General features: G+C 42.2%; 3 protein-coding genes across 5 annotated transcripts in view; 2 read left to right on the top strand and 1 right to left on the bottom strand.

Annotated features, from left to right (window-relative positions):
• ctdspla (CTD (carboxy-terminal domain, RNA polymerase II, polypeptide A) small phosphatase-like a) overlaps positions 1-7033 on the top strand; it is a 29890-nt gene extending 22857 nt beyond the window's left edge. For all 3 annotated transcript variants that reach the window (XM_030078918.1, XM_030078920.1, XM_030078921.1), the window contains 4 exons: positions 1656-1712; positions 3210-3302; positions 3405-3590; positions 6467-7033. In XM_030078918.1, coding sequence (XP_029934778.1) covers positions 1656-1712; positions 3210-3302; positions 3405-3590; positions 6467-6592 — 462 coding nt within the window. In that variant the 3' untranslated portion in view covers positions 6593-7033. The remainder of the gene's footprint in view (positions 1-1655; positions 1713-3209; positions 3303-3404; positions 3591-6466) is intronic.
• plcd1a (phospholipase C, delta 1a) overlaps positions 6898-20411 on the bottom strand; it is a 31144-nt gene continuing 17630 nt past the window's right edge. The window contains exon 16 of the transcript XR_003930147.1: positions 6898-6966. The gene's annotated coding sequence lies outside the window, so the exon portion shown is untranslated. The remainder of the gene's footprint in view (positions 6967-20411) is intronic.
• On the top strand, positions 8409-20404 carry vill (villin-like). Its single transcript, XM_030078914.1, has 21 exons — positions 8409-8465; positions 9898-9936; positions 11905-11985; positions 12125-12199; positions 12396-12595; positions 12993-13101; positions 13514-13624; positions 14077-14279; positions 14490-14568; positions 14716-14814; positions 15149-15302; positions 15565-15665; positions 15811-15948; positions 16065-16223; positions 16551-16730; positions 17262-17407; positions 18073-18217; positions 18510-18698; positions 19026-19094; positions 19292-19630; positions 19836-20404. Exons 1-21 carry the CDS (start codon positions 8418-8420, stop codon positions 19947-19949), a joined length of 2778 nt encoding a protein of 925 aa, XP_029934774.1. The 5' UTR covers positions 8409-8417; the 3' UTR covers positions 19950-20404.

The following is a 20411-nucleotide window of genomic DNA, read 5'->3' as shown; positions in this document are numbered from 1 at the left end:
GCGCTGAACTCTGCCCACTCGCCAGGGGCTTCATGCAGGAAGACAGCAGGCACTCACTTCTACATAATTGCACATAATTAGGGATATGGTTTCAGGTTGTAAGGGCATCTCATGAAGTGTATATTCACATAAACATCAAAAAATGTCTCCTGTATCTTTGTAAGACCTTAGGACAAGTGTTGATGTGTTGTTATATGAACCTAGGAACGTTATATTTTTATTTATTCCTTTTTTTTCATATTTGCTTAATCAGAATAGGTACAGTAGAGAGAGAGAGAGAGAGGGGTAAGGCAGGGCAGAGAGCGTGGATGACATTGAGCGATGGGCCGATGAGGCAGAATCGAACTCAGGCTCCTGCGGCTCAGACAAGAGATGCCTGCTTTTCATAAACAAGATGCCCACTGTTCCACAATAATTTCTGACGTGAAAAGCAAATTAAGCACAGTAATCTTTGTGCAGATTCATCATATTTTAATTAATATTTTATTGGGGGCTTTTTCGTTTTTTTAAGAACACGCAGAAGAGGCCATATATTAGACACTTATCAAAATAAATTAAAGATATCTGAAAATATCCACAAGGCGCAATATCTCAACACATGAAGAGTTTATTTGCAAAAACAGATAAATGCCATTCCAGAGAAGAGGAACTGACTGTTGTATTTAATGGTGAACATAATGAACTTTCTGTATCCAAAATTGTGTCATAAAAGCCAGTATTGACTTTATTATCTAAAACAATGAACAGAATTTGAGATATCTGTTTTTACAAATGAACTCTACACATATATCCTGGGGCAAATGCCAAAAAAAAAACAAAAAAACAATGGCTTTTCATTGGTGTACATCAGAAAACAAATATTTATGGAGATATTTATCAATCCTAACACCATTAGCTGAGTGACAAATTTTATGTAGTATATGTTTTTTATTTAAAGTATACATAGCATTTTGGACTGACAGCCTTTAAGAGGGCCTAATTCTCTGTTGTGACTGTACATGACAACAAGTTTACTGAGCACAGGCAGGCAGCAGCCAGGCTCTTATGGAAATGCTTTCTTTGCTTTCTTTGTACTCAGAATGTGGAAACACCTTTTTTTCTCCCGCTGTCTTTCTGTCAATCATGTTTCTTTCTCCTCTTTGCTAAAATGACACCACTGTGCCTCCCCGTGCATCGTTTCATCCTCCTCACTTTGCCTTCCCCTCATCCTCCCAAAAAACATGCACACACACACTCACACACACACATGCACACATACACAGCCTCTCCTCTTCTGTTTTTAAAGATGACACAAGTCAGACTGTGAAAACGGCGGCACTCCTCCTGTCCTGTCCGCGTATGTCAGCGCCTGTCATCTTGTTGAGCCCCCAGGTTTTCCACAGAGTCTCACTTCTCTTCTTTATTTAACACTGTGATACAGAGCGCTGGAGCTCAGGGAAAACCTCCCAACCACACTCTGCTTGGAGCTTCCCCAGTTTGCCCAGGGCGCTTTACAAGAGCACTCTCCTTTTCTTAGTGTTTTTTTTTTTTTTTTTTTTGCCCACTGAAACAACCAAAACCTGGGCCGAAGGTTTAGTTGTTGCCCCGTCAAATGAAGCTGTTTGAGCGGGGAAAGCCGTGTTTTGAAGCCCCTCTCTGTCTGTGTCTCCTTGCAGCCCATCAGCAATGCAGACTTCATTGTTCCAGTGGAGATTGATGGCACCGTTCATCAGGTACTGTAGCAATGATATACAGGACTTCTGGGAAAAGTACCAGCGCATTAGACACAGGAGCGTGTTTGTGTGTATATGTGTGTGTTCGTGTATATGCAGGGAGGGGGGTAAGAGTGTTTACAACCCCAGCAACATAAATATGCTGTGATTTAGGGGCATTAAATGAATGATGTGAGCCTTGAAATAAGATGTATTAATTTAAAAGGGCTCCCTCGGAGGCTGTGATATTATTTTCTTTTCTACGGTATCTGTTATTCTCTTTCATCTTACAGCTAAGCCAAATTGGGGCAGCGCAGACACTCCTTCCTAAATTTAACGCTTTCCGTTTGATTCGGCGTGTCTTTGGAGGCCTCGCTCGCTGTAAAGGCAGACGGCTTGTGACGTGTGACTGTGTCACCGAGTAAACAAATGTCACACGGTGGCACTGGAAATGCTGCTGGGAGCAGGGAGGAGATGCTCCCCTGGGTGGAAGCGTGTGTGTGTGTGTGTGTGCATGCAAGAGACGTAGAAATGGAGAGAAAGAGACAGAAGCCCCCTTTCCACCTGGCAATAACACATATCTGCACTGTGCTGAGATACGTTATGACGTGCTGCATGTTTGCACAGTGTGTTTCTGTGTGGATTTTCTCTCTCTGCCTTGTCTGAAAATGCAGATTGCGTTCGGCAGCGTCAACATCCAGACTGCAGCTGGAACCTGGTTCAAGTAATCCAGGATAGGCTTTCTGTGTCTGACCTGGCCTATGCTTGATTACTTGCACCGGGGGACAGCGACTTGTCCACGCAGGAGACCCCAAGGACGAGGATGAACATGAACAAAACATGAAGCAAAGAGACAACAAGCTGATATCAATATTTGGCAGCACAAAGCATCTGATGATGATATCTTGGCAGATTTTGTTCGGTATAAAAACAAACAAACGTTTGTAGCAAGGAATCCTAAAATTTGGCAATCAAATAGATACAATAAAGATATGGGCTATCTTGATATTTTATAGGTGAGCAATAAAGTTTTTAATGCAGTCGGCACAGCCCTCTGCTCGGATGGATTTTAGACTTTAGACTTTTTTACAATTTCGCATCCCAGTTGTTTTGTGTTACACCATATCATATAATGTTTCATTCAGTTTTACTTAACAAAATGCTGCTCGGCCAACTCACCACTACAAAAACTATTGTCAATAACAATCAAACTATTTAATGATCCTATTTATTAGTTATCTCAAGTGCTTTCATTGCAATATGTTTCTTTTTTTTCTTTCTTGCAAACCAGCCAGCATACAGGATACACTGATACCAGTATCTGTGATGATATTGGCCAGGCTCTATTATGCAATTATATAAAATTGTGGGGAAAAAACTAAAATTGTAAAGTTTATGCGTTGTTTTGTATTTTCCATTCCTTTTTCTTTTCTCAATGTCGTTTCTTCCCTGTGTCACCATATATTGCTGCCTGTGTGTGTCTGTGTATGTGTGTGTGTGTGTGTGCCTTTGTTGCAGGTGTACGTGCTGAAGAGGCCCCATGTGGACGAGTTCCTCCAGAAGATGGGGGAGCTGTTTGAATGTGTTCTCTTCACAGCGAGCTTAGCCAAGGTCAGTTCTCAGGTCACAAAGCTCATCACATAAAACTGAAAGTGTTGCCTTCACATCTGCTCATGCCTCCGTATCAACCTGCTGTGCTTGTGGGCCCTTCAGTACGCTGACCCTGTGGCAGACCTGCTGGACCAGTGGGGGGTGTTTCGCGCCCGGCTCTTCAGGGAATCCTGTGTTTTCCACAGAGGAAACTATGTCAAAGACCTCAGCCGGCTGGGCCGAGAACTCAGCAAAGTCATCATTGTAGACAACTCACCTGCCTCCTACATCTTCCACCCTGAGAACGCGGTAACTACTTTTACTTTCCTCCGTTTCAGGTCAGGTGGTTTATTCACAATGAGGTACAACTATGATGTTATAGGTTTGGATCCCAAAATTAATCCCGTCTGAGCTGTCGGTCACAACTGAAAAAAAAGCCAGAAAGTGCCACGGAGCAGAATTTAAACGTGCCTGCAGAAAACAGCTCCGGTTTAGCAGTTTAATGGATTTGCGGTGATTTTACTGAAATTATATGCCAACCAGGTTATCATAAGACAATAATAATAACTTTCACGGAGCAGTTTTCCCACTTTTTTTGAACATGAATGCGAATGACCTGGGGAAAGTCCGCCTTGACTGCTAAATTACCAAAGCAGATTCTGTACACAATTATGTAACTGATACTTGTGATGTGATGTGACAGATAAGAGCAGGGCTGTTGACGAGAAGCCAAAATAGGGCCGGTAATTGCAGCGCAAATGGATACAGCGTCCTCTCGGAGATGGGTGTGTACATAATTTGATTAATTATAACAAGACAGACAACATCTCTAAGGTTATGAATTATTTACATGTAGAACTACTGGCCTAAGCCCTGTCCCAGAAGAAAATGACATAGGGCACATGTGAAATGAGTGGGGTGCACTGGGTGCTACAGTGGAGGAAAATGAAAATGAAAAATAGTGGAGGTGTCACCGGTCCCGATCCCGCTCCCTGATCAACAGATTGTGCTGGAATGCAGCTGGAAAAGTTGTAAACAGCAGCAAGTGACGGCAGCGTGTCGTTCCTCTTCAGCAACCGTTCGCTTCATGAGTCAGAGTGTGTGTAGTGAGTAGTCTGGCCTCTCCATGCAGCCACTCACACACACACTTCATGGCACAAGTCTGCACTTATTCTAAATAGGCCATTTTATTCAGCCCTGGCAACACACATTCTACTCATGTAACCAACACACATCTAATATCACATCAGCAGTCGCTGCATTTATAAAATAGTTGGATTACTTTATTGTTCTTCAAATCAAACACCGACTATGAAAAGAAACAAGGATTAGCTTTTTTGGTACTAGTTTAATATAAAATAGGCATCTTTATCAATTGTAACAACAGTTTAAAAAAAAACACACACAAGGTGCATTGCTCCATTCACTTAATTAATGTCTGAGGTAAAAATATGCATAACACAAAACAATGGCATACACTTCGACTTTGCCAACAATAGGAGGGCATCAATTAAAAGTAACGCCAACTAAATTGCTATGTTCACCGCCCCACCAAGCTACCAAGCACTCCAAAGTGGCAGATACTTGGATCAGATTTCTTATGTGTGTTTGGTAAGAGAGGTGTGCCGCTCAAGGAATATGTAAAACCACAGCGTCAAGCTAGACAGAATAAAAAAATAAATAAATAAATAGTTCCAGACATGGTTTTCAAAATCAACACTTACTTAAAGGCAGAATGATTAGGATTTTCCTAAAAAAAAACAAAAAAAAACGATGTATAGAGTCATACAAAAATGATCCTTCTCTGTCGTCACTTGTGAGCCACTAGAAGTGTGTGTTGGTGTGTGTGTGTCTGCAGAGACCCTGACCTCTGCCTGGATTCTCTTGTTTTTTGTTGCTGAGCTCGGGACTCTTCTGGGCATCAGCCTCTGAGCAGTGGGTGTGTTGCCCCCCCCAGCCAATAACAGAGCACAGAGCCAGATCAATAGCACAACATCCAATAGGAGGCTATGAAAATTGCGGATACAGATTGCGGAAAAAAAGGAAATAAAGCGAGGCAAAATGCCAAGCGGATAAAGCTGTTTCCACGACGAGAGTGAATCTGGGAAGTTACAAGTACTGAAGGAGAGGATGAGGATGAAGAGCGACACGCTGTTGGTCTGTTTTCTGCTGGCAGGTCAATTTTGTTTTTGTCATTCCGTCGCCGTAGGTGGCTCCAACTTTGAATGTTGGGTTTACAAACCACAACGGACAAATCCTACTCATTCAGCAGATGTTGCCGGGCTCCGTCGTCAGCCTAGTTTTTGAGCTCACCAGGTAAAAAACATACACTTTGTAGGCCTGTAGTTGTAAAGTTGAGATATCCGACACCATCACTAGCTAAAGCTCCGTATTAGATTGAAGTGCTTTGCAAGCCCTCGCCTCTTCTGATATAATGTTAGATTAGTGAAATAATCCTCGGTAAAATTGTGGATTTATGTCCTGGAACAGCACAAAATCAGCGTGTCGTGCCCGACGAGCAGAGCCAGCAGGGCGGAGGATGACGTGCAGGTAAAGAGTTAATCAAACAGAGGCAGGAGGAATAAAAACTGGGGTCGTGTTCTGATTGGATCGCTCCACTCTTACATGTGAAAGTAGCCTTGAATCCCCAACAGAGCCAATCGTTTGAGTCTGGAGAAATCCGTTAGGCCTTTCTCTGCAAGGAACTTGAAATTCTTGCAGCTGGATGATGTTTACTGCACCCATTATGACCATTTTTAAAATTACATACCTGTATTTCAGTTTAGCCCACCATCCCTTTAAACTGTTTATCTCTATTCTCACACAAACCCACTGAGAAAGGAACTAAAAATAAGGCACGCAGCTCTAATGATGATGGTAAATTATTAGAGCTGTGATAAACTTGCAGTTTTTGTCGGCAGCATTCTGGGTTTTTTTGTTTTCCTCCTGTTCGCTACTGCAACTCTTCAGGCCTTTGATGCACTTCCTCTCCAATCAATTATTTACACAAAACTCCCATGAGCTCCTCACCTCTGATGCAACAGTTTTGCATCAACTGTTAGCTGTGTTTTCTCGCTCTCGATCAAATACTTAACTTGGTCCTCTCTCGTCCACTCGTCCTCTCTCTCTCTCTCTCTCTCTGTTTGTCTGTCCCTCTCTCTCTCTCTCTCTCTCTCTGTGCTCAGGTCCCGGTGCAGTCTTGGTTTGATGACATGTCGGACACGGAGCTGCTGGACCTCATCCCGCTGTTTGAGGGCCTCAGTAAGGAGGAGGACGTTTACAATCTGTTACAGAGCCTGAGGACCAGGTAGCAGACGGCGGCCGCGGCTCTTCCCCGTCTCAGAGACCTCGCCCGGCGGCCACAGCCCCGCGACCCGGCTCCTGTCCTCCAGCGGGCCACGGGCGACCCAGCAGAGCTCCCTAGCAGAGGGGACTTCAGGCAAACGTTCTGGTCATGATCAAAGCTCGAGAGAACAGCTGTACGGATGATTACAGTCTCTGGATTCTTGGACGCACTATGTGTACAGGACTTGATGCTCCTAACTGGCGAGAAATTATATTACTGTATGTAAATACTATATGTTTCTAAGAGCGAGACATACATAAAGTAATTTTTCTATCAAAGAGAGCAGGTTTTATTATTCTATCAAGTAATATTTTAGTTACCAAAAATAAACAAATACACCTACAAAAGAGTTGTTTGAGCGTGAGGTGGAGAGAGTGGAAGACTTTTTCTTTTCTTTTTTTTTTTTGGCGTTCTATTTTCCGTGTCGAGCTGTGCTATGCAGGCTGTTGTTTCTCGTCTGACCTTTCGTTCAAACAACTGTGATTTATTTTATCTTACAGAATGAAGTGCCTTCATTACTGTGTTGATTTTGTTCTGTTGGGGTATGGGGTGCACACATTTTTAATGCTGCATATTTACTCCAAAACTCCAGAAGCGTATTAACTAAATCTTTAAATTGAAGCGGGAATGAGTCTTTTGCTAATTGCTCATTTAATCTAAGAGAAATGAATAGGATTATTCCTGGAAATTGCCATTTATCTAACTAGCCTGTTACACCTAAATGGTTTTTACAATTCAATGTGATACGTGACTGTACCGACATGTCATTTGGTCTTTGACAATGGCTGTAAATTGATGATCCTTCAATACACTGAAATCCAAGACTTTTATTATTGAAGAAAATGAATCCCTTGTAATGACACCGCCGTCCCCCAATAAATGTTCAACTTTTGAGAAAAATATAATGATTAGTTTAGATTATATGAAATTCTATTTATTGGGGAAAAATGGGTTGGGTGCATTGTAAAGAGTGCTGTTGAAATCGTACTGTACAACATCATTAAAGTTGCAAGTTTGCACACTGTCACTGTGCCTTGGTGTGTGTCTTCTGCCTTTCACAGCTGAAGGACAAAAGTCTGGACTGGATCTTAAAATGTTGGGACTTGAAGTCTGGGACATTTCAAGGGAACTCTTAAATTGTCTCTTAGGTTGATATTCTCCGTGGGATGTTTTCCTAAAATTGACTTACTCACTGTTATTTCAGGTTCTATTATGTTATTTATGTAACAGTATCAGTATGCCTTTGATGGCTGATAGAAAATGACATTTTCCCCTTAACCTGGTTAACTATCTGCAATTGGGAAATAATCCAGATCTGGGATCAAGGTCATGCCAGTCCATGTTATTTGCTTTCAACCATTTCAGACAATGCATAAGAATGCATTTAATCTGATTTTATAGAATTAGTATCATAATTCACCTTTAAAGTTTGTATTTCAGGACGTTTAAGTCAGAAGTTAAAGCTTCAGGACACTGCTGGGCTTTTCTAGTAACATTAAAGCTCCAGTGTTTGCAGGAGTGAATGATCACCAAGTAAATTAATAATTTGGATATAAACCGGTTAATGTGCAACTAAGCTCAGCTTCATGTGATATCTTGAGGTGAACTTTTAACCTCCTCTTGTGTAGCTGCCGCAGTGGCCGCTGAGGTGGATTAGGAATTACAGAGCCTCTTGGTGAAGCCCTCCACGGGACCTGAAGAATTCTTGGTTTTGCACGCTTAATTTTTCACTTGTTCCCTGAATATGTGGGGATTTAAATCTTCTACATTATTGAAATGATCATACTTTGATGATGGAGTTAAGAATGGAATCAAATGATGAAAACCCAGGGCCAAAGGTAAGAGAAACTTAAGCATATCACTCGGAGCTGACGGTTGGTTGTGTAACAATCTGTTCCTCTATTCCCCGGTGGAGATTGTGTGAACTATGTAAGATGAAGGGAATTATAATAAATGAAGCTCTGAATAGACAATGTCAGCAGAGAGGCTATGAACAATTCATGCATGATTCATACACCTGCAGCAACATTCAGCAGAAAGTTTGCAAATACTTGTTTGGAGTGCCAGCAGAGGCTCTGCTTCCTGTGTTTTATGTATGAAGGGAATTGTACAGCCTTGATTTGAAGTGTTAAGGCAGAAGTGGCCTCACTCAATTTATGGAAACATTTAACACTTGCAGGCTAAGTGCCTTTTTGATTTCTAATGTCTTTTTTTTTATTACAGCTTGGTGCTCTGCTAAGCTAAAATGAGAGAGTACTACTTAAGCCATAATTTTCCTTATCATCCCTTTTTTACTGTACATGTCTTACAAGTTCAAATGTATCTGCACATACAATTTCCGGTTGGACTAAGGATTAACATCCACAAAATTCAACGCCAGTACTCTGCAAAAATACTGTGTCGGTATATTACATCAAAAAGTGTGCAAATCTCTTTGGATACTGTGTGCTAATACATCCCCGCATTTAGCAAACACATGTAAACACAAGCTGCCAATGCCTTCTCCCCAAGGGTAGATCAAAGCCCGGAGCTGTAAACCTTCAATAATGTCAAGCTTTCCCTCTCCGAGTGTCTGTGTGAGTAGGCACAGAATGAGAGATTTAGACACTGAAAGCCTCTGATTCCTTTCCAAGACCACTCGGAGCTCCTTGAGTCCAATTCCCCCATCTGCTAGTTGTAACAGTTGTGAAATGAATAATTGGTGTCAAGTGGCCTTGTAATGCCCGCTGTGCTGCCGAGGGCACAGTCAAATATAAACAGAGCGAGGCCGGGTACTTGAAGCATGAGCGGTACCTGTAGTCAGGCTTGAGCCCAGGATCTGTGGGTGCTTTTCTCAAGGACTCTGAGCTTGTGCTCATGTGGCTCCTTGGAAATATTGAACTTTATCCAGCCTAAAGTGGCAAAAATGTCAATATCATCAGCATCATCATTATCCATCCTTTACTTAGTGTTCAAGTGAACATTGAGGGAAAGACACTCATCAACAATGTTGCTGAGATTGATTAAAAATGCAGAACCACAAGTTGTAAAAAGCGAGCGGTTAAAGCGAGAAATATGTCATTTGTGTCTTTCAAGCATGTGGCATTGTGAATGTGGTGACAGGAAATTGCAGGTGTGTTCAAATCTGGGTGGAGAGTCAAATATACCCAACCCTCTTGGGCACACACATGCACTCATGCTTGCATATAAGCAAAGAGCAGTCGATGCTTTATTGCAACGAGCAGTTGATGCTTAATTGCTCTCAGACTAATCTACCTCCACAATTTGCAGGAGACACCCGGGCCTTCCTTCCGCACAAATCTACACAAGGTAGGATCCTTCCCTACTGTATTTTGTGACATACTGCTTACATTATTTTTAATTCGCCGGATACCACTCTATCCATTTTCTTTTTAGTTCATCGCTTCATCAGTTTATGAAGAATAGCATCTTAGTCCTGTAGTGGATAATGAAAAAGATCTTTAAACTGACTCTTCATGGTGTTAAGCCGCTGATGCTGTGAAACATGAAAGGTTCGGAGCCCATCTCATGTGCTGCAGATGAACACATTAGAATGTATTTACAGTATGAACAAAGCTCATTGTGCCTGCTGAGTCAATGGACACAGCAGGTTAATTGATGTGAAACCAGTCTTTCCTGCCAGAGCAATGGAGGAGCAAGAGAAAAGCATCAGTGCCGTGTCTCCAGTTTATCTCTTCAGAAGTTATTTGCTCATGCACTTTTCCCTTTTGCCTTGTTTATCTCCACCAGGATCAGTACACCGGCTTTCTTTTCAGCCAGAGCACGCCCTTTTGCACATCCTCTTTTACGGAGATTAGTTATGGATTGATTTGATTTTTGTTTCACAGATACATCAGCAGTAGATATTATGATAGTGCCCACTAATGTAGATTTTCTGCTGCACCTTTAGGGACACATTTAGAAGCAATTTGATATGGTGAATATGGATCTCAGTGGGTGTGGTCCCTTCTCTGGCCACAAAAGATAATAGTATAAAGGTACTGAGGCCAGTGAATGGTACATACTGGCTTTTAACCAGTGGAAGAAGATATCCATATTTTCGACACTGATATCTAGGTAAATGTTGGAGAATTATTTCTCAAGTTTGAGTCGTAGTCTTTTTTTTTACATTTGCACCGTGTGTGTCATCTCTTTATCTGATTATGTGAGCAGCAGGACTTTGATAATTTTAATCAGAGGTGTGGTTAACATCCTGGTGGAGTAGAACTGACTCGACCTCACACCACACCTCACACCACCCACTCCATCAATCAACTTCTGGCAGCCATATTGCCCGTCATGTCTTTTTTTTTTTTCCTCTGTTACCTGGTGAAAAGACATTTTTTTTATGTAGCTGTGTTATTATGTGCATTATTAGGCTGTGACATTCATTTGTATGTTGTCCTCTGGATTTACAGTGGAATTACTATGACCCCACATTCTGCAGCCATTTGACTATCATTCCGTCTATTCATGGGTCTTCAATTTGCATTCATGACACGTTGCGACCGACAAAGCATCCCGGCAACTCTATTTTCCATACAGCGTTTCACCTAAGCTTACACTGTTTGCACTGCCAGGGATACACTGTATTTGCTTATCAGTGCTGTTGTATCTGATACATGAGTCAAGAGGCAGCTAAGCATCACTGATTGCAGAACTTGTATGTTGCCATGGCGGCAGGCTGACACTCATTAGTGGGATTAGAGGTGTCTCGCTGTCGGAGATCCAATCTTTTGAAATGGTGCACTTGTCATTGTAGTGACATCTGTTCCCCATGAAAAGATACATAACTCATGAAGGCGAGCGATGTGAAGAATCTAGGTCTCACAAATCTAAAGCATACAATATTTACTTGTTGAAATACTTTGGAGGAGTTAATATGGTATTCACAGTGTTTTTGAGCATGCCTTGGTAGGTTGTGACACAAGTTTTGATATGGATGGCCATGATGCAAAGTCCAAATGGAGATCAGATATGCAGATAGCATCAATAAAATTATGCATTGAATTGTGGTCATTTGCTATGATCAACTTACTGACACTGATCATGTTTTTTTAATACGACTCACCTGTCTGAAATACCTTTTATTCACTGCACCACATAAATCAGAAGCCTGTAAATACAACATATTTATACAACATTCAACATTCTTTATACATGGCATGACATAAACTCAATAGTCAATGCATGTGAAAGAGCAGATCAAATGTCACTGTTACTTACCTGAGCGTGTGTGTGTGTGTGTGTGTGTGTGTGTGTGTGTGTGTGTTTCAGTTTAGCAAAATGGAAAATGAACATGCAGATGCTTTCAGAGGTGTTAGCCGTAAGCCAGGCCTGCAGATATGGACCATCAACGTGAGTCAGCACCCACACAAACTGCATACAATCTGCATTACAATGTGCGCGTACATTTTAATTGGTCACACTGCTTTACGTTGAGGAAGTTTAAGATTTCAGAGTCACTTATTTGGCGTTGTGTTGTTTTCCTATTCAGAACATGAAGATGGTGCCTGTTCCACCCCAAGGCTTTGGCAACTTCTTTGAGGGAGACTGCTACATTGTGCTTTATGTGAGTCCAATACCCGTTGATTTCCCAAGGGGCTTCACTGGTGCTGGTATTGATGCTCGACATTAATGAAGGCATGTGATTTATGCAGGCTAGTGTACATGCACGCGCGTGTGTATCTGTGTTGCTCCTGTTGTCTGTGTGTCTGATGTGTGTCTACTGATGATTGTGTGGCTTTGTTTTTCATGTGTCCCTCCAGATAAATCAGAGCCGAAACTCAGGGCAGACAGCCGACATCCACTACTGGGTCGGGAACTACTCCTCCCAGGATGAGCAGGGTGCGGCTGCCATCTATGTGACCCAGCTGGATGAGTATCTGGGCGGCAGTCCGGTCCAGCACAGGGAGGTGCAGGGCAGTGAGTCTTCCCGATTCAAGAGCTACTTCAAAAATGGCTTAATGTGAGTGAAGGAAAAAGGCTTGGAATGTGAAGCGGAGAGGGTGAAGTTGTGAAGAAGGGTGTGACAAAAACGAGAGATGAAGCCACACGCATTTATGTACACACACACCCCTGCACAGTAAGCCTCCTGAGACAGGGCTTACTCTACTAATCTCTCTCTATGAAATCATTATGACACAAATTAGGCTTGTTTTTATTGAGCCTTAGCACAGAAAAATGCATTAACCATTGCCTTTCACTGTTTACCTCACCGTTTTGCAGTGTCGGTATTCATTTAAAAACTAAAGAAATACCCTCAGCTGCTTTTGTATTTATACTCCTCCTGTTTGTTTTATCACACTTGAACTTTGGTCGTGCAATCCATTCCACACTTGACAAATGCCTGACCTCTCCCACAGCTACAAGAAGGGTGGAGTGTCATCAGGCTTCCACCACGTTGAGACCAATTTCTACAACATTTTGCGGCTGCTCCATGTCAAAGGGAGGAAGCATGTCACCGCCAAAGAGGTATGCACAAGCAAATCTACATTCTCGAGTCCTGTCCTGAATCCCTGACAGAGTGAAATGCTGCCTGTCCGCTGCCTCCCATGGCGTCGACCACAGGCTTGACACAGCCGGACTGCCAAGTGGTGCTGGCACTCCCTTTTAAGCAGATTGTTATAGCTTGGTTGTTGTCACAGCTGTCAAAGTAGGTGTTAATTGTTTGAGGTGTGCGTCACTATTTGCAATTTTGCACTGTGCATGTGTGTTTCAATTAATATTTTCCTTTGTTAACGGCAATATTTTTTTCATAACTATTCATTGATTTCTTGACAGCATATAGTGTCAACCTGAGTAATGAGAAACTATTTTCTGACTCTGTCATGTTAAAGTTTGACTTTGTGTGTGTGTGTGTGTGTGTGTGTGTGTGTGTGTTAAGGTGGAGGTATCCTGGAACAGCTTTAACAATGGTGATATCTTCCTGCTGGATGTGGGCAAAGCCATTGTGCAGTGGAACGGCCCACAGAGCAACAGGCAGGAGAAGCTCAAGGTAGACCTGTGTGCACTCTGACTGGTTTAAATAGCAGCCATAACAAAAGGCTCACATGAGAAAACACCCATGTGTGTATGCATATACGTGTTTGGATTTCCGACACACTGTAATTTTTATGTGTGAACATTTTATTCCATATTGCATTTTGACATCACACAGCAGTGGAAAATGGTTTGCTTTTGCTTCACTTGAACATTTTTCATGTTTTAATCTAATATTACATTAGAAAACATTTTTGCCTTGTGAAAATATTGTGCAAAGAGGCGTTTTTCACATGGGAAATGAGAAACACGCTCACATATGAACAACAGAATCATATGTACTTTGATTCCACATGCTGGTTTTCACATGTGGACTTTTTTTTTTAAGAAAAATGAAAACCAGATTTTCAACAGAGTTTTCTCACTTAGGCACTAGATGCATTCATATCTCCTCTCCCCGTCCCACAGGCAGTCCTGTTGGCCCAAGACATCCGGGACAGGGAGAGAGGTGGTCGGGCTCAGATTGGGATAGTGGAAGGACAATATGAGGAAGACTCTCCAGAATGGATGAGGATCATGAACGGGGTGCTAGGACAGAGAACCTGGCACCTAAAGGAGGCCATTCCTGATGATCCTGAGCTGACACCAAATGGCAACGTCAGGCTGTACCAGTAAGGCCATTCACTATCCATTATATCACTGCTACAACATAGAAAAAGCAGAACCTAATATGCCTCTTTATTATATAACCATTTAATGATAGTGTAGACTATTGTTGAGTCTCTGTGTAATTTATTCACAGCTATGTATGTGTGTGTGTGTGTGTGTGTGTGTGTGTGTGTGTGTGTGTGTGTTTGAACCTCTTTTTCTTTGTTTTTTAGTGTGTCAGATAACAGCGGGAACCTTTTGGTTCAAGAGATGGCTACGCAGCCTCTAACTCAAGACCTGCTGCGCTCCACTGTAATTGGCTTTTATCATTCTAATGTGTTTATATATTCAGTTCTGTTCCTAAAGATAATGTTTTTATGTGTTACGTTCAGTCACTGGTATTAATTGCTAATCCTCCGTCTCATACATTTTCTCTTTTTTTTAATCTCTCTCTGTCAGGATTGTTACATTGTGGATCAGGGAGGCTCCTGTGTGATGGTGTGGAAAGGCAGGAGGGCCTCCAAGGAGGAGCGGCAGGCTGCTCTGAGCAGGGCAGTGGTGAGTAGGATGCAAAGTCAAATAGCCCACAGTATATGCACATCAGAGATAAAGCCAGTGGCCATATGCACGCTGCTTGTGTCCTGCCAAATGATCTCAAATAGAATGTTTGTATCCTGGTTAAAAGACTTTAGGAGCTTTAGGAGGACAGCAAATCCACATTGACTTGATATTCTGATTTATTTATGCCAGGCATTAGTAATGAAGTCACAGGCTGTTAACGCTATATGGTTAAGTATGTAGAGTTTTCTAGCCATGTCCACCAGGTCCATTGCTTAGTTGCACTTGTGGGTATTTTTTCCCTCCACTCTTGTTTATCCACCTTTTCTACCAGGGTTTTATCAAAGCCAAGAGCTACCCGCCCAACACCAAAGTGGAAGTGATGACTGAGGGAGGAGAATCTGCCATGTTTAAGCACCTGTTCAAATCCTGGAGAGAGAAAGGCCAAACTCAGGGTCTGGGCACCACCTACAGCTTGGGAAACATAGGTAACTCCTACAGTCTCCATTGTCATTGACTGACCTGTTTTGTCTTTAATTCATTCCCAAATCAGTCAGTGAAAATCATACTAGATTAACTCTCAAAATATTCCCATCTGTCCCTATCCAAACATTCTGTTACTTACTGCTTAGTGCCTTACGGCAAACTCCATCTATTTGGTATGCCATGCAGGTTAAAACAAGGATTAGCTGTGCTGTTATTTGAATTGATGGGGTGTTTCACATTGTAATCTGATCATGGTCCCCACAGCCAACGTCAGCCCAGTGAAATTTGATGTAATGGAACTCCATGCACGTCCTGAAGTGGCAGCAAAGCAGCGCATGGTAGACGATGCTTCTGGAGATGTTCTGGTGAGGGAAAAGTGCAGACACGTCATCGAATGGCAACGAAATGCACAGGACAGATTCAGACACTTCTATCTTCAGTGGTAATGATCACCTTGAGGATCATGAGGAAAGGAAAAACTTGTAATTTTGCATCAATGATCCCTGCCAGGTGTGGCGTATCGAGAACCTGGAGCTGGCTGAGGTGAGCCGCAGCACTTATGGACAGTTTTATGGAGGAGATTGCTACCTGGTGCTGTACACATACGTGAAATCACACCAGCAGCAGTACATACTCTACATGTGGCAGGTTAGTACATCACAACTAAAATGTTTAAGATCTTTAAAATCTGCTCAAAAGATTTCTTCTCAACATTTCAAAAAAACAGCTAGAATATATGGGATGTTGTGGCTGTCTTATTTCAGGGCCGCCATGCAACTCAAGATGAGATCACAGCTTGTGCCTACCAGGCTGTCAATGTTGATGGCAAGTACAACGGAGCCCCCGTGCAGGTCAGGGTGGTCATGGGAAAGGAACCTCGCCATTTCCTGGCTATTTTCAAAGGCAAACTCATCATTTTTGAGGTATGGGAAGTCACTTTGTAGCACCAGTAATTCTCAAGTGTGAATGTTTATGTGTATGTCTTGTGTCTTTGTGCATTTACACTAATTTATGGACAGATGCACTGAAGCAGTATGCAAAAAACATTCATCTTTTAAGAAATCATTACCACAAAAAAATGAAGGTGTAAATTAAATAAGGACAGAGTCACACAAAGTGATGCACACTTGAAAACAATTACATGAAAACTGATAAATGTAAAGAATAAAAAATAAGGAAACACTGGATACATTTGTTTGTATGTGCAAATCTCTGCATGTGTGTGTGTATGTCTGGCTGTCTGCGTATAGGGTGGCACGGGCCGGCGTGGTGTGGTCAACCCTGAACGCGGCGCCAGGCTCTTCCAGGTGAGAGGGACCGATGAGCTGAACACCAAGGCCACCGAGGTGCCGGCGAGAGCCTCCTCTCTCAACACCAATGATGTCTTCCTGCTGAAGACTGACCACATGTGCTACCTGTGGTATGGAAAGGTGCGTTCTGTGGCATGAAGAAGTGCCATATGGTAATATATTGGAAAATATAGTACAAAAAAAAAAAAAAAAATTCTGTATGTAGTGAGCCAGTACTTGTTGTTTTTCAGTATGTTACAATATATGCATGGGTCATGTATGGTTATGTATATTGTTACCTAATGCAACATATATTGCAATATAGCCACAATGAATAACTTCCTCTCACTTTTAATTTGTGGATCAACATGTGATTATATTTTTCAATACAGTATATGAAATTTTGTCGCTTCCTTTCATATTTTTTCAATATATTTTATTAGTGTACCATAATATATTGTTGTCAGTGCAGCCTCAAGAAATACTAACAATCCTGAGAGACTTTTAGTTTATGAGTAAATCAAAAACACTAAAGAATTCAATATATTGACAGTTTTCATATCAGACATGATAGTACTATTTTATTTGTATAAGTTATGAATGATTTTTTGTTTGTATGCACTTTGACACAAATTTATGTTTGTTCGATGTGCGTCTTGTGTCTGTTTCCAGGGCTGCAGTGGTGATGAGAGGGTGATGGGGAGAGCGATGTCTGATGTGCTGTCCAAGCAGGACAAGAAGGTGGTGATGGAGGGCCAGGAGCCCACTGAATTCTGGATTGCGCTGGGAGGAAAGGCTCCCTACGCCAACGACAAGAGGTAAACACGGTCTGCAGCAGCATCACAGGTTCAACTGTGGTTCATAACCTTTTCTTTTTTCTGTCGTGTTGTTGTGACACTTTGTTGATCTCAGAGGGGGGGATTTGTCTTTACATTTGACCCGCTACACAAACGGGTCAGAGGTCAGGGTCACCTGCAGAGCAACACACCTGCTCAGGGACACCTGAGCATTTCATTTGCTTTCACTGACATTGAATCCGATCCTTTTTAACTTCTCAGAACAGACTCCAAAATCATTTCATCACCCTGCTGTTCTGTTTCATGTCATCCTTTCTCTCCCTCTCCCTTTTATTTCCTGTTCCCCTTCAATCCATCAGATTTAAAGAAAAAAGAAATGCAGTAAAAATAGCTAGAGATACTCACAGATCCTTAAAATCACAGGGCTGTCTTTTATAGAGGCTCTTTGAATGTAAACTTGTCTTTAGGATTGGCACAAAATACACCAGAATCCCAATTTTCAACAATTAATAAGCTTGCATTTCAATCTGTAAGGTTTTTTTTTTTTTTTTCATATCGAGCTCATTGGAGTATGGCCAAAACCATCTGAAGCCATTGCAATATAGCATGCTGACCCACAAAAACAGAGATTATACAACTGCAACACATACAGAGTGATGACGATGATAACCTTTGGGTCACGTCAGGTTGCAGAGGGAGGAGCCTCTTCACAGTCCTCGGCTGTTTGAATGCTCCAATCAGACGGGCTGCTTCCGAATGACAGAGGTGGATGACTTTGCCCAGAGCGACCTGGATGAGGAGGATGTCATGCTGCTGGACACCTGGGAGGAGGTGAGAAATCGAAATGCCATGTGATTTGCCAGACCCCGGTCGGATGTTTGTGTCATCATGCAGAAAAACATCCCCAGTCTGAGCCTGCAGCCACCAGGATGTACGAGAGGAACAAGCTGTACATTAGATTAATTTGACCTCTTTGAAAATTTATATTAAAACAGAGAAAATTATATAAAAAACCCATAAATAATAAATATCCTAAATGCTTCTGTAGCACTCTGGAAAGAATTGTTAAATCTCTACTTCTCTCTCTCTCTCTCTTGTTTTTTTTTTCTCCCAATTTCCTCAGATTTACTTGTGGATTGGAAAATCAGCCAACCATTCTGAGACAAAAGATGCCCATGATTATGCACTAGAGTACCTCAGGACCCACCCAGCGGGCCGTGACCTTGACACACCCATCTTCACTGTCAAACAGGGATATGAGCCACCCACTTTCACTGGCTGGTTCTACGCATGGGACCCCCATAAGTGGAGTGTGAGTTAAAGCCCACTGGGAGGCACTACAGTGTTTATTTTAAATACAGTAATTCAGTACAGTGACACATCTCTGATCACTATTCACAGTATTCTGTTAAATCCAAATGCAGCCATCTTCAGAGGCAAACAATCCAGTGATTATTGAAATCATTAATTACATGAATGCTTTTCTGTCAACTAATTATCCCAGCATGAACTGCTAAAAAGTAAAGTCATGGATCGACTTCTGGATGAGTTTGATTTCAGGATTTCTGAGATGTTTGCTACTGTGAGGGATACTGCACTACATTATTTTTAGATCTGGCTTTCCTGATCTTCTCAACAGGGAGGCAACTCCTATGAGGAGATGAAAAAAAAGCTGGCTGATGCAGCATCTGTCTCACAGATCACATTTGTAAGTGATTGACTAACACTAATCCTCACACGAAAATGACTAAAATGTGCACTAATGCAATGACTGCTAATATCACGAACGTAAGCAACACGAATGTCACTAATCTATGGAGTTTGACTGGTTCTTTGTATAGTTTCAAAAGTGTAAAATGGAATTACATTTGTGTGATTTCACACATGCATGTGTTGCGTCTGCAGGACCTGAATAACACAGACCTGAATAAGACCCCTGCTGGATTTTGGAGGGGTGAGGCTTACAGAGCCCCAGGGGGCCCTGTAAACTCCCCTCCACTCTACAGGCACCACAAGGAGAGCCTGTCCCCCTGGGTCCACAGCCCCACCAGCCCACTCAACCAGAGAGCCCAGTCCTCTCTGTCTGTCACCCTGTCGCCTCCCTTTGTGATCACTTCATCTCCCTCAGCTGGTGGCACCATGTCCCCCCCTGCTGGAGGCTTCAATCACTATCTGGACCCGGAGGTCCTCGTCAACAAGTCTCCCAGTCAGCTGCCTTATGGCGTGGACGCCAGTCAGAGAGAGGTGGGCAGCATTATGGATCTGGCACAAATCCTTACTGATAGCCTGGCACAATTTGGGTATCAGTGATTGATTGGCGGTGAATGGTGTGAGGGCTGCAGAGAGTGTGGCTATGGATCCACAGGGGTGTGATGCTACAAGAGATGTAATAACACTAGGTATATAGTGGGGGGCAGGCTAACCATGGACCTCTCTACTCTCCTTTCAGGCCTACCTGTCTCCTGTGGATTTTGAGACCCTGCTGGGGACGACCCGCTCAGATTTCCAACGTCTGCCAAAGTGGCGGCAGGATGACCTGAAGAAAAAGGCAGGGCTTTTCTGAGAAGAAGAAGCATTTGGTTTGGGTGATGGGGAACTCTAGGGATAATCTTTTGTTTATCTGAGCTATCAAACTTCTGTAGAATTACATGCAAACAAGCTCTCAAGCAAAGTTTGTGGCATTGTTAACAATTGTTGAGAGCGACTGAGACAATGACCATACAGTCTTCAGTCCAACTGCAATGTTTTTTTTTTTTTGTTTGTTTGTTTTTACATAACCAACCAAACTGTACACCCAATTAAAATATATAACATCATGATTAATAATGTAAACACAAATCCTATGACTATAACCTATATTCATTTATATTCCAAAAAAGGTTTTCAAGTGTGCTTTTTTTTTTTCTTTTCTTCAGTTTTGTTTTGAATATTTGATGCTGATGATGCAGCGATCAAACGGGTTCAACATGTTTCTGTCAACTGCCATGGCAAAATCACTTACAGTACAAATAAACAAACAGCTATC

The sequence above is a fragment of the Myripristis murdjan genome, chromosome 20 (genome assembly GCF_902150065.1).
Source record: "Myripristis murdjan chromosome 20, fMyrMur1.1, whole genome shotgun sequence".
Classification (NCBI taxonomy): domain Eukaryota; kingdom Metazoa; phylum Chordata; class Actinopteri; order Holocentriformes; family Holocentridae; genus Myripristis; species Myripristis murdjan.
This window is presented reverse-complemented; position numbering and strand designations above follow the sequence as displayed.